This window comes from Colossoma macropomum, unplaced genomic scaffold (assembly GCF_904425465.1).
Source record: "Colossoma macropomum unplaced genomic scaffold, Colossoma_macropomum, whole genome shotgun sequence".
Lineage (NCBI taxonomy): Eukaryota > Metazoa > Chordata > Actinopteri > Characiformes > Serrasalmidae > Colossoma > Colossoma macropomum.
In genome coordinates, this window is record NW_023494787.1 from 3,907,756 (window position 1) to 3,922,945 (window position 15,190).

At 39.3% G+C, this 15,190-nt stretch overlaps 1 protein-coding gene across 1 annotated transcript; it reads right to left on the minus strand.

Moving 5' to 3' along the window:
- Positions 1-1,595: 1,595 nt before the first annotated feature.
- Positions 1,596-15,189, minus strand: fam210aa (family with sequence similarity 210 member Aa). The gene is made up of 4 exons (XM_036565913.1): positions 15,062-15,189; positions 10,550-10,954; positions 5,430-5,541; positions 1,596-4,592 (listed from the first exon to the last, which is right to left on the minus strand). The coding sequence occupies exons 2-4, from the start codon at positions 10,924-10,926 to the stop codon at positions 4,293-4,295; spliced, it is 789 nt and encodes a 262-aa protein (XP_036421806.1). The 5' UTR covers positions 10,927-10,954; positions 15,062-15,189; the 3' UTR covers positions 1,596-4,292.
- Position 15,190: the final 1 nt, after the last annotated feature.

Genomic DNA, 15,190 nt, shown 5'->3' on the forward strand with positions numbered 1-15,190 from the left:
TTGCCATCAGTGGGCCGACAGAGTCCAAAGGCCGCCAAAATGGATTTATTTTTGTTATTAAACTCATTATAGCTTGAAATACTGCATGCATATGTAATAATTAGGATAACCTAATAAATATGTTTGTCAGAAATGCAGGAATACTGCATAGACTTCAAAACTGACATACATTTAACAGATGAGAGATCCCACACTCTGACCTGAGTCTGTACACCTTCCAATGGGAATATATTAATATAAAACTAGTGAAGTATTATTCTTAGTGTTGTATTTGTACCCTGTTAATATTTAAGCTCAGCTTAGCATTCTGTAAGCAATTAAACTCAGTATTTAAGGTGCAGTTTCAAACCTGATATAGCAAATTTTAAATTTTAAAATTTCAAATGTTGCATAGCTCCAGCAATTAAAAAGAAGCTTTTTCTTGATTTTATTATCAAGGAAATAATTTGTGTGAGTGGACAGGCATTAAGTGAGTTGCTGTGGAATGATCCTGTTAATCTACACCAGGGGTTGGCAATGTGGCTCTGGAGCCTCATGCGGCTCTTTTACTGTCCTGTTGTGGCTCCACAGCTGAATCAGATTAGTAGGTAAAAATAAAATAATCCTCCTTTGCAGTAAAATAAAGCTCTGCTGATCGTTCAACACAGTTTAACAATAAATGATCTTAAACTCTGGAGTTAATGTAGAACTGCTAATTCACCCTTTAACCCTGAAGATCAGCGCAGACTGCTGGTCACCATAGCAACACAGATAACAATAATCTCGCCTAGCTAGTAGCTAACGAAACGGCAAAGAGAGAGATTTAAGACAAACATCGATAATTTGGAGATGAATGGACTTATGTTTATAATCACTCCAGCTGGTTTCCTGATACGTTTAATCTGCAAACTGTCAAACACTAAAAAGTCACCAGGCTGAAGTCGCTTCTCATTCGCCAGCTTCTTGTTCAAATTTTCAGTTCCACCTTAAATGGTGCAGCAGTTACATTCTGGCACCTCAGGCACCATTTAAGGTGGAACGGGGAAATTAGAACAAGAAGCTGGCGAATGAGAAGCAACTTCAGCCTCGTAAAGAGTTGAACGTTGAGAGACATTTTACAAGAAACTGTTCTATTTTTCATGAAGTTTCCTGTCAGAGATGCGAGAAAAGCTGAGCTAAAGCTTAAAGCAGAGCAAAGTGAGTCTGTGTTTTCATTTATATTTTTATCCTATACAAGAACATTAACACACACTGAGACATATTTTGAGCCAAGATGGTAAAATGGACGTAAGGCGTTGTGGCTCCCAATGTGGTTTGATTTTTGTTGAAAAAACAAAATGGCTCTTCTTAACATTTGGGTTGCGACCGCTGGTTTACACCAAAGTATGCATAGCAAAAAACAGCATTAACAGCCAGAGTGAAGTCATGTTTGTACATTTCTGTGGAAAACAGTATATTTTAAATGACTACATTTGAGGAAAGGGGTAAAATGTGTGAATCTGATGTTCTGCCTAACTGTCCCTTTAACATCAGCATCTGTACTAAAATTCAGTTTAGCTGTAAACTGTCTTTTTAAGTGCGCTCCTGTGTGAGTGTGAAGAAGATGAAGGCCAGTGTGAATCCCTTAGTCTGTTTTTATTTGGATGGTTCTCATTCACCCGTACAGGTATCGCTATGGCAACACGACACTGTGCACGACGATGCAGTTTTCCCAAAACTGAACTCAGATGAGTCTCTCTCGTCTCTCCATCAGCCAGAGTGCACCTTAATGACCTAGACTAAACCATAACGTACATATGAACACAACAGCTTAGAGTATGAATATGAATATATGAGCCTGAGTGTTTGTAAGACAATAAACAGGTAGGGCTGGACATGGATTAAACAAGTCTTATACTAAACTGCAATTCCAGTGTTGTTTACCAGTAACACTGCTGTTTGGTCACAAAGGAATTCCACAAATTTTTTCAAAATTCCTGCATAATTAAAGGGTAAAGATGTAAACAGAGTCGTTCAGAGTGGTTTGCTGTGAAACGCTCTGTTCTAGAGAAACTTACCGAGTCAGAATTGTTCACAGTGGTGGTGACAGGAACCAGACGTCCACCTGTACAGACGGTTTACACCACCACTGTAAACAAATTTGAACCATTTCACACCAAACCACTCTGAATCACTCCGTCTACATCTCACACACTGGATTATGCAGGAAATTTTGAAAAAATAGGTCCGGAAAACCCAGTCATGAAAGTTTAGGTCAGTCAGCAAGTACACTTAATTTACATAAACTAAGAAAACATTGGCCATTCTGGTATTTTGACATTAAGACAATATCTGTTGATGCTAAGCTGAAATGGCCCTCAATTAAAATGTCCATGCTTTCAATGTTTTTAATTCTTAGACATGGATTATTGAAAACATTAAGCTTATTTAAAATAAAGCAAATGATTTCACCATTTATATCAAGTGCAAAGTCTTGTGCTGGAACTGACGCCTTAAAGACTGAAGCTTTTTTAAAATTTCCATAAACAGTTCACATCTAATCCTAAGTGGTGGAATTAGTCATGTTTCTTAAAGGGGAATTCCACCAACTGTTAAAAATTTCTGCATAACTGAAGGGTTAAGACGTAAACTGAGTCGTTCAGAGTGGTTTGGTGTGAAACGCTCTGTTATAGAGAAACTGACCGACTCAGAACTGTTCACAGTGGTGGTGACAGGAACCAGACGTCCACCTCTAAAAGCTCCCTCACAGAAAGATATTACATGAAACCGTTATGAATTCAATGCCTGATGTCTGAGATATCTGAGATAGTTTGGAGAAAATTTTGGCACAGCAACCATTCCGATCGGCTTTGTTAACATCTCAACGATTGAATAATGCAGAAATTTTGAAAAATTGGTGGAACCCCCCTTGAATATGGCATGACACAGTGACAGAGATGGCCACAAACAGTTCACACAATCAGACATCATAAACGCTTCGTCTTAAGACCAAAAAAACAGCTACTCTCATACATTTCAGTCCAGTGGAAGTGCCATCAGTTGTTCGCTTCTAATGTGTTGCCTTAATGTCCATCAAACACAGGAGAAAGTCCAGTCCAGTCCGCCTACAGGGCAGCAAGGAGCGGCGACGTGTTTGCAGCATAGCAGTGAGCTTGAGCCCATTTTACATGTGCAAGTGGAGACACTTAAACATAGCAGGTCACTTTCAATCTGTTTAACCCCCCACCCCCCCCACCTCACCCCAAATGTAGTCCATCAGCCAAGACACGTTTGGTAAAGTTTGCTTCTTTAGTTTTAGCACTAGAGCTACAGGGCTAATGTTGCTAACAGATAATGGAAGCCTATACCCCACCAATTAGCATAGTGCTAACTACATACCTAAATCATCACATTTACCTTGAACCATGTGAAGCTGTACAGTAATTTGTAATAGACTTGTTCATCTATGATATTTAAATTAGCTATAAACATGGAGTAAATTCAGACTTCAACATGCCTACTTGAGCCCTCTACTTAAAGGGGAACTCCACCAATTTTTCAAAATTCTTGCATAATTAAACGGTTAAGATATAAACAGAGTGGTTCAGAGTGGTTTGTGTGTTCTAGAGAAACTTACAGAGTCAGAACTGTTCACAGTGGTGGTGATAGGAACCAGACGTCCACCTCTAAAAGCTCCCTCACAGAAAGTTCCTACATGAAATGGTTATGAATTCACTGCCTGATGACTGAGACGCTGTTTTATGATCGTTTTGAGGAGGTTTGGCCTCAAACTCCATTCATAGTGGAGGGATACATGCTGAGGCAAAATAAAAGGTATTATTTCAGATTTTCCACTGTTTTCCATCATCAACATTCCATATAAGCTCAGAAGACTCGTGTAGGTTCACTGGTGGTTCTGGATAGTAAATAAAATGTCTATATTTGTGTTGTAGTCATGGTGACCCCTGGTTCCTATCACCACCACTGTAAAGACATCTGAACAATTTCACACCAAACCACTCTGAATCACTTTACATCTCACACACTGAACTATGCAGGAATTTAGAAAAAATGGTGGAATTTCCCTTTACTAAACTCCTGTTTTTAGCTCTGCAGCACAGTCCTTTCTAAACTTATCTTGATTAATTAACTACATTTGGGGTGCGTGAATTTTCTTTTGGTGAACTATCACTTTAAGAGGCTTTGTGAGTGGAGACGGATGTTCTGCTGTCAAGTCGATCGTGTGGAACTTCGTGATGTTGTGAGGGACAGTCTAGTCTAGTGCGCTTTCTACCACCTCATATCGAAAGACGGATCCTCACGAGCTGCTAAAGCTACTCGGATTTCTTCCTGAAACCCACTTTGTCTTTGGTTTCCTGGAGTTTTTCTGTCAGCTTGTCCTTGGTTTCTTCCATTTTCTCAGAGAAGCGATCCTTGGTTTCCTCCATCTTCCCTGAAATTCTCCCCTTCGTCTCCTCCATCTTCTCCGAGATCCTCTCTTTCGTTTCCTCCATCTTCTCCTGGAGGTACTCTTTGACGGGCGGAGGGGTGGACATGTAGCCGTGCTTCCTCAGGTACTTCACCGACAGAGACGTTCCTCCTAAAGTCACCGTGTACCGCGCTGGTGTGGCGATCTGTACGGAGGGAAGAGCAGAAACGTCAGACGCTGGAATGAAGTGAGAAATGCCATTAAACATCACTAATACTCTTATAATGATGACGTTCATGAACCACCAACGTGTAACTGCTTATTAAACTCTTAAAGGCTTAGCATACATACTTAAAAAAGATGCTTCTTCAAGGGTTCTTTAGTGAAGAAAATGGTTCTATATAGAACCATTTTCAAAAGGATTCTATAAAGCACTAAAAAGGGTTCTTCTACTGTTACAAGCTTGACATTGCAGCAATAACAGAGCCCTTTTTGGTGATATGTAGAACTCACACTTAAATATGATGTTTTTTGCAAATTTTAATGCACATTTTTTGGTTTATTTACTGAATTTGACATATTGGAAAAAATAAAACATAAATATGCCATCATTTATTATTATTATTATTAATGTTTATTTTTTCCAATATGTTAAATTCAGTAACTAAACAGCATTTTGCTGATGTTGTAACAAAACCTTGTATCTCCGTTTTTGTTGTTTTTCAGTTTTTGAATATGAAAATTCCCTTTGCCCTTTATATTTAATGTAAATTTCATGATGAATGGACCAAAAGAAACGGCCAAAATTGACTTGGAAAAAAGTCTGGTTCCATTGACTTACATTAAAAGTAGAGCATGTTTTTCTCGTTTTGGAGATACAAGGTTTAGTTCTGACAGCAGCAATATGGGTATTAAACTGTGCAGAAGTGCATCTCTGTGGAGGATGTTTTCACTTATTTACACTCAGAAAATCAACAGACACATGACAGGACCAGGCGCACCCAAACTTCTGCATACATCTGTTCGCATAGGCTTACTGTACCTTATACATAGCATATGCAGTCAGTGCATAGCCACTCTGGGAATTCTCCAGGAGTTTAACAAGCCGGTCAGGAAATCCAATGTACTCCAGAAACGGCACCAGGTTCACCCCTCTGAGAACCACAGACAGAGGGAACAGTTATTTTGGCAGCCTGTTCTTATTAAAACATGGTGGGGGGAAATACAATATACTGTAAACACAATATATATCACTGTTATCGGAACAAAACCTCGTATCTCCAAAATGGTAACTTTACAGGAGAAGGAAAAAACATAGTTTACTTTTAAGGTGAGTCAATGGAACCAGACATTTTGTCCAAGTAATTTTGGGCCATTTCTTTTGGTCCATTCATCATGAAATTTACAGACAATGTAAAGGGAAACAGGCATTTTCAAATTTTCAAAAACTGAAAAATGACAAAAATGGAGATACAAGGTTTTGTTCCGACAACAGTGATATATTAATAATTATACTAAAGATAAAAAACCTAAGATAAAAAATATAAACTCTATTCTTCACATAAACTCTAAGGATATTTTATCCAAATTGCACATGGGGTTTTGATTATATTGCGCATGGGAATGGTGATGAATTTGCAGTATAAACATTATAAACAGACAAAGCAAAAATATCTTTACACTCTAGAGATTTTTATACGTATTGCACATGGAGTATTCAATCAATCAATCAGTCAACCTTTATTTAGCCTCGGAGAACATTGAGGGTGTCCCTCATTCACAATGTTGCCGAGTTGATACAGAACAAGGGATTGATCATGTGTAGGAACATATCAAATAATAAAAGCAAATTAAATTATAAAAATGACTCTGGTAAATATAAAAAAATATTAATAATAAATATACACAAAATACAGGAGAAAATATAAAACAATAATTAAAATGTAGCTAAAATTTAAAAGTTAATCAAATCAAAAGAGGATAAATAAAACAAAAGGAGGATAAGATAAAAAAGGAAACTAAAAATTAATTAAAATGACTAAAATAATCATAATGAAAATAAGAACAATAAATAAACAAATAAATAAATAATAAAATAATGAAAATAAGACAATAATAGTAAAAAAAATCAGGGAAAACAGTTGCAGCCAGAGTGGAGGTGGTTAGAGAGTAAAAGTTTAAAAGTTTACATTTTTTTTAATTAAAAAATGATTATATTGCATGCAAGTATGGTGATGAATTCAGTTTATGTACTGTAGAGACGTTTCTAGGCTTGCATGAGAAACACACCGGTCAGGCATAACGTCATGACCACCTCCTTGTTTCTACGCTCATTGTCCATTTTATCAGCTCCACTTACTATATAGGTGCACTTTGTAGTTCTACAGTTACAGACTGTAGTCCATCTGTTTCTCTGATACTTTGTTAGCCCCCTTTTACCCTGTTCTTCAGTGGTCAGGACCCCCGTGGACCCTCACAGAGCAGGTACTATTTGGGTGGTGGATCATTCTGTAGTGTCCACTCACTGTCCACTCTATTAGACACTCCTCTTTGTTGGTCCACCTTGTAGATGTAAAGTCAGAGACGATAGCTCATCTGCTGCTGCACAGTTTGTGTTGGTCATCCTCTAGTCCTTCATCAGTGGTCACAGGACGCTGCCCACAGGACGCTGTTGGCTGGATATTTTTGGTTGGTGGACTATTCTCAGTCCAGTAGTGACACTGAGGTGTTTAAAAACTCCAGCAGCACTGCTGTGTCTGATCCACTCAGACCAGCGCAACACACACTAACACACCACCACCACGTCAGTGTTACTGCAGTGCTGAGAATGATCCACCACCCAAATAGTACCTGCTCTGTGGGGGTCCATGGGGGTCCTGACCACTGAAGAACAGGGTAAAAGGGGGCTAACAAAGTATCAGAGAAACAGATGGACTACAGTCTGTAACTGTAGAACTACAAAGTGCACCTATATAGTAAGTGGAGCTGATAAAATGGACAATGAGCGTAGAAACAAGGAGGTGGTCATCATGTTATGTCTGACCGGTGTATGTGCCCACATTGTTACCTTAATTTACCCCATTAGAGGATCAGGGTGGTCAGTCAGCGCTATTAATAAAGCGGTTATCAGAAGTGTGGGCTGCTGAACTGCCTCAGTGAAGCTCTGCTGGACGAGGCAGTGGGTGAAGTCAGAGTTTCGTGGTTGGGGAGCAGTGACTCAGGCTTTTCTTCAACGCCGGCTTTCGGTAAACATAATATTCCACATCGGATCACGCCCCCCTCCCCCACCCCGCCGACATTTTTTACATTTCCAGACGGTGATGCGTCCGTCCTGCCTGCTCCACATTTAGCCAGACATGTTTGACCAGCAAACACTCCGCAGCCTGCCAGCTCACTCCATTCAGCAGGCCAGGATGACCAGGAGGCACAAAAAAAGACAATTACCTACTTACACCTCCCTCAGCACACGCCAATCAGCTTACGCTCTCAAAGACGGTTCTTCTAGGGTTCTTTGGTAGACAATGGTTCTATATAGAACCATGAAAAGACTCTTCAGACTGACAGAGAATGTGCTGTATGTGGTTCTATACAGCCACTTTTTGAAAATGGTTCTATATAGAACCGAGGGTTCTTTGGTAAAGAACAATCAAAGAACCATTTGCATGATTAAAGGGTTCTTTGCATGGGGAAATGGTTCTTCAGACTGACAGAGAATGTGCTGTATATGGTTCAATATAGCCACTTTTTGAAAATGGTTCTGTATAGCACCGAGGGTTCTTAGGTAAAGAAAGTGGTTCTAAATAGAATCATGAACAATCAAAGAACCATTTGCATGGTGAAATGGTTCTTTAGACTGACGGAGAATGTGCTGTACATGGTTCTATACAGACTCTTCTTGAAAGTGGCTCTATATAGCACCATGGGTTCTCTGGAAAAGAAAATGTTCATGGTTCTATATAGCACCAATCAAAGAATCATTTGAATGACTAAACGGTTCTTTGCATGGTGAAATGGTTCTTCAGACTGACGGAGAATGTGCTGTATATGGTTCTATACATACTCTTGGTTCTATATAGCACCAAAAAGGGTTCTGCTATTGTTACAAGCTAAAACAATAACAGAATCACATCATAAAGTGAACCTCAAGGAAAAAATAAAAGAAATGGGAAGGATGTGGGCCTGATATGACATAGAGAATGTGCTGTATATGGTTCTGTATAGCAACAAAAAGGGTTCTGCTATTGGTGTGATGTACAGCTTTTAACAAGAAGAGAATTCTTGTTGGTGCTAGAACCATATTCAACACTCTCCATCAATCTGAACCATTTTACCATGCAGACAACCATTTAAGCATGGAATGGTTCTATACAGGACTCATGGTTCTAAATAGAACCACTGCCTTACTAAAGAACCCTTGAAGATCCATCTTTTTTAGGTATCAGCAAACAAAGTAGAGCTGGGCAATATATTTTGTTTGCTACAAGCTTGACGTCGTGAAACAATAACAGAACCACGTCAATAACAATAACAGAACCACGTCATAAAATGGACCTCAAGGAAAAAATAAAAGAGCATATGGGCGCTTTTATTATTGTATTAAAAAATGATTACAGTACATCAGTGATGTCACGATACTGAAAATTTTAACTTCGATAAGATGCTTTGAAATATACTGAAATTCAATACCATTTTCAATACCAGAGGCAGATAAAAAAAAATAAAAAAATAAAAAATAAAAATCGAGGGATTTTTACTTTTTCAGATAAATATATCCAAATAAACATAAACATTTTTCTTGTAAATCGTTGCTCTAAAGTAAGACTCATGGTCACAAGAGCACTGCAGATAAAGCGGCACGAGAGACTAATAGAAATACAGACATTATAACAACCTTAAGAACCAAATTCTTTCTATTTAACGAACACTGGGAGTTGCAGAGTTAGCTTAGCTGTTGTTAGCACTTACGGCTCTTAGCTTAAGAACAGGACGATAAACCTTTCTCAAGACGACAGAATAATGAGACACCTTGTCAAATATCTCAGTGATGTTGGTAACTGGAGTGATCTGAATTCTCTGTACAGTTCAGCTGGTGATGCTGGTAGCATATTCTGATAAGGACATTTAGACTATCAAACTACCCTGTAGTTTTAATTTGAGGCTGAAAAGGTCTTCCTATGGTTGAATTTTCCCGAGAAAATTGTGGGAAAATTTCAACAAGGAGCCGGTGAATAAGAAGCTGACTTCAGCTTCGTAGTTTTGATGCTGGTAGCATTGTTGATAAGGCAATTTAAGCTATTAAAATATCCTATCTGGAGTTTTATGTAGGGAACTACCTATAAATGTGCGCCAAGATAATTCGACAAGGTAACAAATTCATCCGAACAGTTTTTTCATCGTTATTTGCTTCGAAGCCAAAGTATATCCACAACTCACTGCAGCTGCCATGCACATTTGATGTGAATAGTATTGATACAATGGGAAATGAGTATTGTACCATTCCAAGATGATCAGTAACGACATATATCAATATCAATATTTTTGACAACACTACTGTATATAATACAACAAATATTATTAATTTTGCATGGGTTATAAGCTTCCATTACTTGTTAGCTACATTCATAGCTCCAGTTTAAAACTAATAAAGCAAATTTCAGACACCAAACATGTCTTGGCTCACTGACTACATTTGGATTAATGGGGGAAACTATGTCCGTTTAGATTCTTGCCAAATTATCGCTTTAAAATCACAGATTGCATTTTTTTTAATATACTGAAATTTGATACCATTTTCAACGACAAAGGCAGATAAAATTGAGGGTCTTTTATATTTTTTTTAGATAAATGTATCCAGATAAACATAAGAGCTCTCTTGTAAATCACTGTTCTAAAGAGCACAAGAGCAGTGCAGATAAAGAGGCAAGAGAGACAAACAGAAATACAGACATTATAACAACCTTAATAAATAAATTCTTTATTTTTAATGGACACCGGGAGCGTTCAGTTGTTGGCGCAAATAAATTCGGAGACCATTTTTGAATACTTTAAGGTAACCTAAAGTAAGGCTAAAATCAGATTGCAATACTTTAACCTCAGAATTACTAACTCTGGAAAAGGCCAGTCATTTCTGTGACCCAGCAGTCCTGAGAATCTCATACTCACTTCATAGCGCTGTAGTAAAAGGCTCCAAACCAAACGGAGGACGTGACCAGGTGCACGGGGATCATCACTTTGCCGTACTGTTTAAAGGTTTTTTTAAACCTCTGGACGAGGCCGATGGATTTGTCCTGCAGCGGATCGGGCTCTGTGAGGTCACTCTGTCCAGTGGAGTCGGGACTTTGCTGACCATCTCCAGGAGGACCCTTCTGTGGGGCTGCAGAGCATGCTGGGACGGAGGTGCTGACCCATCGCGGGCTGGAGCTCAGCTGCCTCAGGTACCGCGGGCCTGTCTTATTGAGCGTACCCCAGGATGACGGCCCGCAGAGGATGGAGCGCAGGGCAGGACGCCCGAATGCACCGACACAGAGATACCGCAACATTACTCACGACTTATCAGCTCCAGAGTCCCTGTGGAAATAATAATTACCATCATCATCATCATCATTTTGGACCATATAAACATTATAGAGCGCTTTTTAAATGAAACAGTAGAAGCCATATCGCCCCCTACACTTCCTGTAGTGTATTACAGTCTGTCAGAGTGACTGTGTGGATCATATGAACATTATAGAGCTTTTTAAATGAAACAGTAGAAGCCATATCGCCCCCTACACTTCCTGTAGTGTATTACAGTCTGTCAGAATTACCATGTGAATTATACACTATATGGCCAAAAGTATGTGGACACTCAACTGAACATCCCATTCCAAAAACAAGGGAATTTATATGAAGTTTCCCCCTTGTGGCTCTAACAGCCTCCACTCTTCTGGGAAGATTTTGGAGTGTATTTGTGGAAATTTGTGCTCATTCAGTCAAAAGAGCATTTGTGAGGTTAGGCACTGATGTTGGACAAGAGGGTCTGGCTCACAATATCCGGTCCAGTTCATCCCAAAGGTGTTCAGTGGGGCTGAGGTCAGGGCTCTGTGCAGGACACTGGAGTTCCTCCACACCAAACTCACCAAACCATGTTGAGGGCTCAGTCATGCTAAAACAGGAAAGGCTCTTGCCCAAACTGCTGACACAAAACTGGAAGCAGATAACTGTAAAATGTCTTTGTATGGCTGTAGCATTAACATCACCCTTCACTGGAACTGAGGAGCCCAAACCCTGAAAAACAGCCCCAGCCCATCATCCCTCCTCCGCCAAACTTTACTGTTGGCACTATGCATTCCAGTAGGTAGCGTTCTCCTGACATCCACCAAAGCAAGATTCATCCATCAGACTGCTAGATAGTGAACTGTGATTCATCACCCCAGAGAACACGTTTCCACTGCTCCAGAGTCCAGTGGCAGCGTGATTTACACCACTCCAGCCGACACTTGGCACTGCGCATAGTGATCTTAGGCTTGTGTGCAGCTGGTCAGCCATGGAAACCCATTTCATAAAAACAGCTCATGCTGATGTTGCTTCCAGACAGAGGACAGGTGTATTTTTAAGCCCATTCTGTGAGTTTGCGTGGTCTACTGCTTCATGGCTGAGCTGTTGTTGCTCCAAGACACAATTTCACAATAATAGCACTTACAGTTGACAGGGGCAGATCTAGCAGGGTAGAAATTCCACAAACTGATTTGTGGCCAAGGTGGCATCTTATAACAGTGCCACATTTAAAGTCACTGAGCTCTTCAGTACGACCCTCTACTGTATTTGTCTATGGAGACTGCAATGGGTTTGGCCGAAACACCTGAACTCAATTATGAAGACGGGTGTCCACATACTTTTGGCCATATAGTGTATGAACATTAAACACAGGGATTACGCCGAGTCCTGGACTACAGAGGGAATATATATAGGGACAGTTTTCCAGACATGGATTAAGCCTAATGTCAGACTACACTACTGTGCAAATGGTGAATCACCATTGGAAATTCTTATTAGTCTAGGCTTAGGCTTAATCTGGATCTGGGAAACCGGCCCAGAGTATTACGAATCACTTTTGCCGTAAACACTGCATCATGCTTTTCCGTAACCAACCTTGTCAGTTAATCCTTGCAGCTCTAATACAGAGTGATAGTGACCAATTACTGACGCACTTACATCAAATAGACTCTATTTGTATTAAAACACGCTAAAAAGAGGCCACAAAAAAGAGAAAAAACAGAAAAGTGGTGGACGAAGAGTCACAGCATCCCTGGCCTAAATTATGTGATCAAATTAAATGTTTAATAAGCAACATGAATCATATGATGAATGGATTCTATTTTCATTACTGCATTCCTAAAAAATGCCAAGGTCACTGCTAAAAGAGGCCACAAATGAAAGAGAAAAATTCATTTTTAAAGAGTGGCGGCACCCTGGGGCTAATAATGTGACCAAAATAAAAGTGAAAAGCAGCTACTGTCACACTGTGGTCAGTTCAGCATTATAAATACATTAAATGGACTATTTTAATTTATACACAAAAAAAAAACGGCTGAGGTCACTTCTGAGGAAAAAAAAGACCGTAAGTGAGAGAAAAAGTACATTTTTAAAAAGTGTTGACTGCATCCTCAGCCTGACACTGTGAACAAACTAAAAGAGAAGTCATTTATAGGGAATTTGGGTTAAATATACCAGGGGTTCTCAACCTTTTCCACCCCAAAGCCCACCTGTTTACAAAGCCCACAGGAAAACTAAATTTTCTTTTTCTTTTCTTAAGTGCTGAACCTGAAAACCTGAGAATCAGGGCCTGGAAAAGATCAGATCGTCCATTTTGGCTCAATCACAGAAACCTAAATTTGCAGTTTTGCTAAAAGAATATATATGCAGAGACGTAAAGTGGAAACAAGCAAAAACAACAGAAATGTACGAGCTGGACGTGGGCTGTGATTTGGAGCTGCAGTACATCGCGTTTTCACTGAAAACACTCCACTGCCTTTAGTCTCGAGATTTCTCTTTAGTTTTGAGGGCATTTGTGATTAATTTGAAATAGCCAAGCCACAGTCCACTCACCGGGCTTTTGGATTGGCGTCATCACAATGAACAATAATAGTAAACCTCACTTTATATCTGCTTCTTTGTAATCGGTTTATGAATTTGAGTTTAACTGACGTCATCTTGACTATTATTGTATCTTACAGCAGGTCGTGGTGCAGAAACGAGAGCAAATGAGGGTCTGTAAGGAGTGAGACGTCAGAAAAGGCAGATCATGCTGACGGTTCAGCACCGACGTGCTACTAAAAGAAAAGCAAGCCCTGTTAATGAATTCCCTCCTTCCCCCGAGTTCAGGCCCACGGATCACTGCAGGGTCTCTCACGGCCCACAGGTTGAGAAACTCTGATATATAACATAAAACAAGCAATAATTTCGATTTTTTTCCTCCAGTAATGACAGCCAGGACACCTGCTATGTCCAGAAGTGGGCAGTAATCGCTTACATTACTTACATCAGTTACAATCAGTAAGTTTTGTGTACTTAAGTGTGATTTTCATGGATTTGTATTTTGCTGTATTTTCAAATGACAATGCTTTTAATTCTACTCAAGTATATTATTATTTACATCTTTTTAGGGTGCAGTTTCATTCTGTTGTGCTGGTTCAGCTCCTGTCCTGCTGTACGGCCGATCACAGCTCTCACTCTGGAGCTTCAGCATTTTAATTTTAGGTAAAAAATAATCTGGAAAGGGGAGAATAAAGTCTTACAATCTATAATTTCTATTGGAGGTGGACAGTATAGCAGAGTACAATATCACGATTCTTCAGGAAGCTTTTTATGATACAAGATGTGTCACGATATTTGTTTTCTGTTAAGTTAAAATAGAATAAATAATAAAACATTTTAAAAACGGTGTTGATTGTATTCATCATTTCACACACTGAGCTGCACTAATTCCAATTAAACATGATGAATTAAGCTCTTTTTTTAATCAAACACACAGTTAGAAAGGGTTTTAAGTACTGATGATCTCCACGACTGGCTCAGAAAAGACTATTATGTGGTCCTGTTCTCCAAAATGTACCTACTGAGTTTCTGAGTCACCACCTGCCCTCTTCAGCTCTTATATTTACAGCAAAAGGAGCTTAAAAAACACATTTAAAAATACAGCAGTGAAATAATAACTTATTTAAAAGCAGTAAAAGCAGCTTCCAGAAACAATTTGAGTAAAAAAAGTGCTAAAACGACATAAGAACTAACACAGTTACTAACATAGTTACTCAAATTGTTTCTGGAAGCTGCTTTTACTTCTACTTAAGTTATTATTTCACTTCTGTATTTTTAAATGTGGTTTTTAAGCTCCTTTGGCTCGTTTTGCTGTAAATATAAGAGCTGAAGAGGGCAGGTGGTGACTCAGGAGCTCAATAGGTACATTTTGGAGAACAGGACCACTCTTTCCTAATTCAGGGCGTTTTCTAAACCCCCAAAATAATCAGTAATGATGACTAAATGATACCATTCAGCAGAACTGGTGATTAATCCCTGTTAAGGCCCTGCTGGTCATGCAGCCAAACACTGACATCTCACATTTGATCTGTTCAGCCAGTCAGAAGACCACACCTGCCTAAGAAACCAGTACATTAACGCTAGAAGTTCCATACGTACATGAGTGAGCGGGTCCAGCAGGGCTTTTATCCCCAGGATCATCTTTAAAAAGTCAGTTTTCACTCATGTCCCCTCTGTCATTCACAGAAAGCTGCAACAAGACGCACGAATATTACACATGGTCACTGT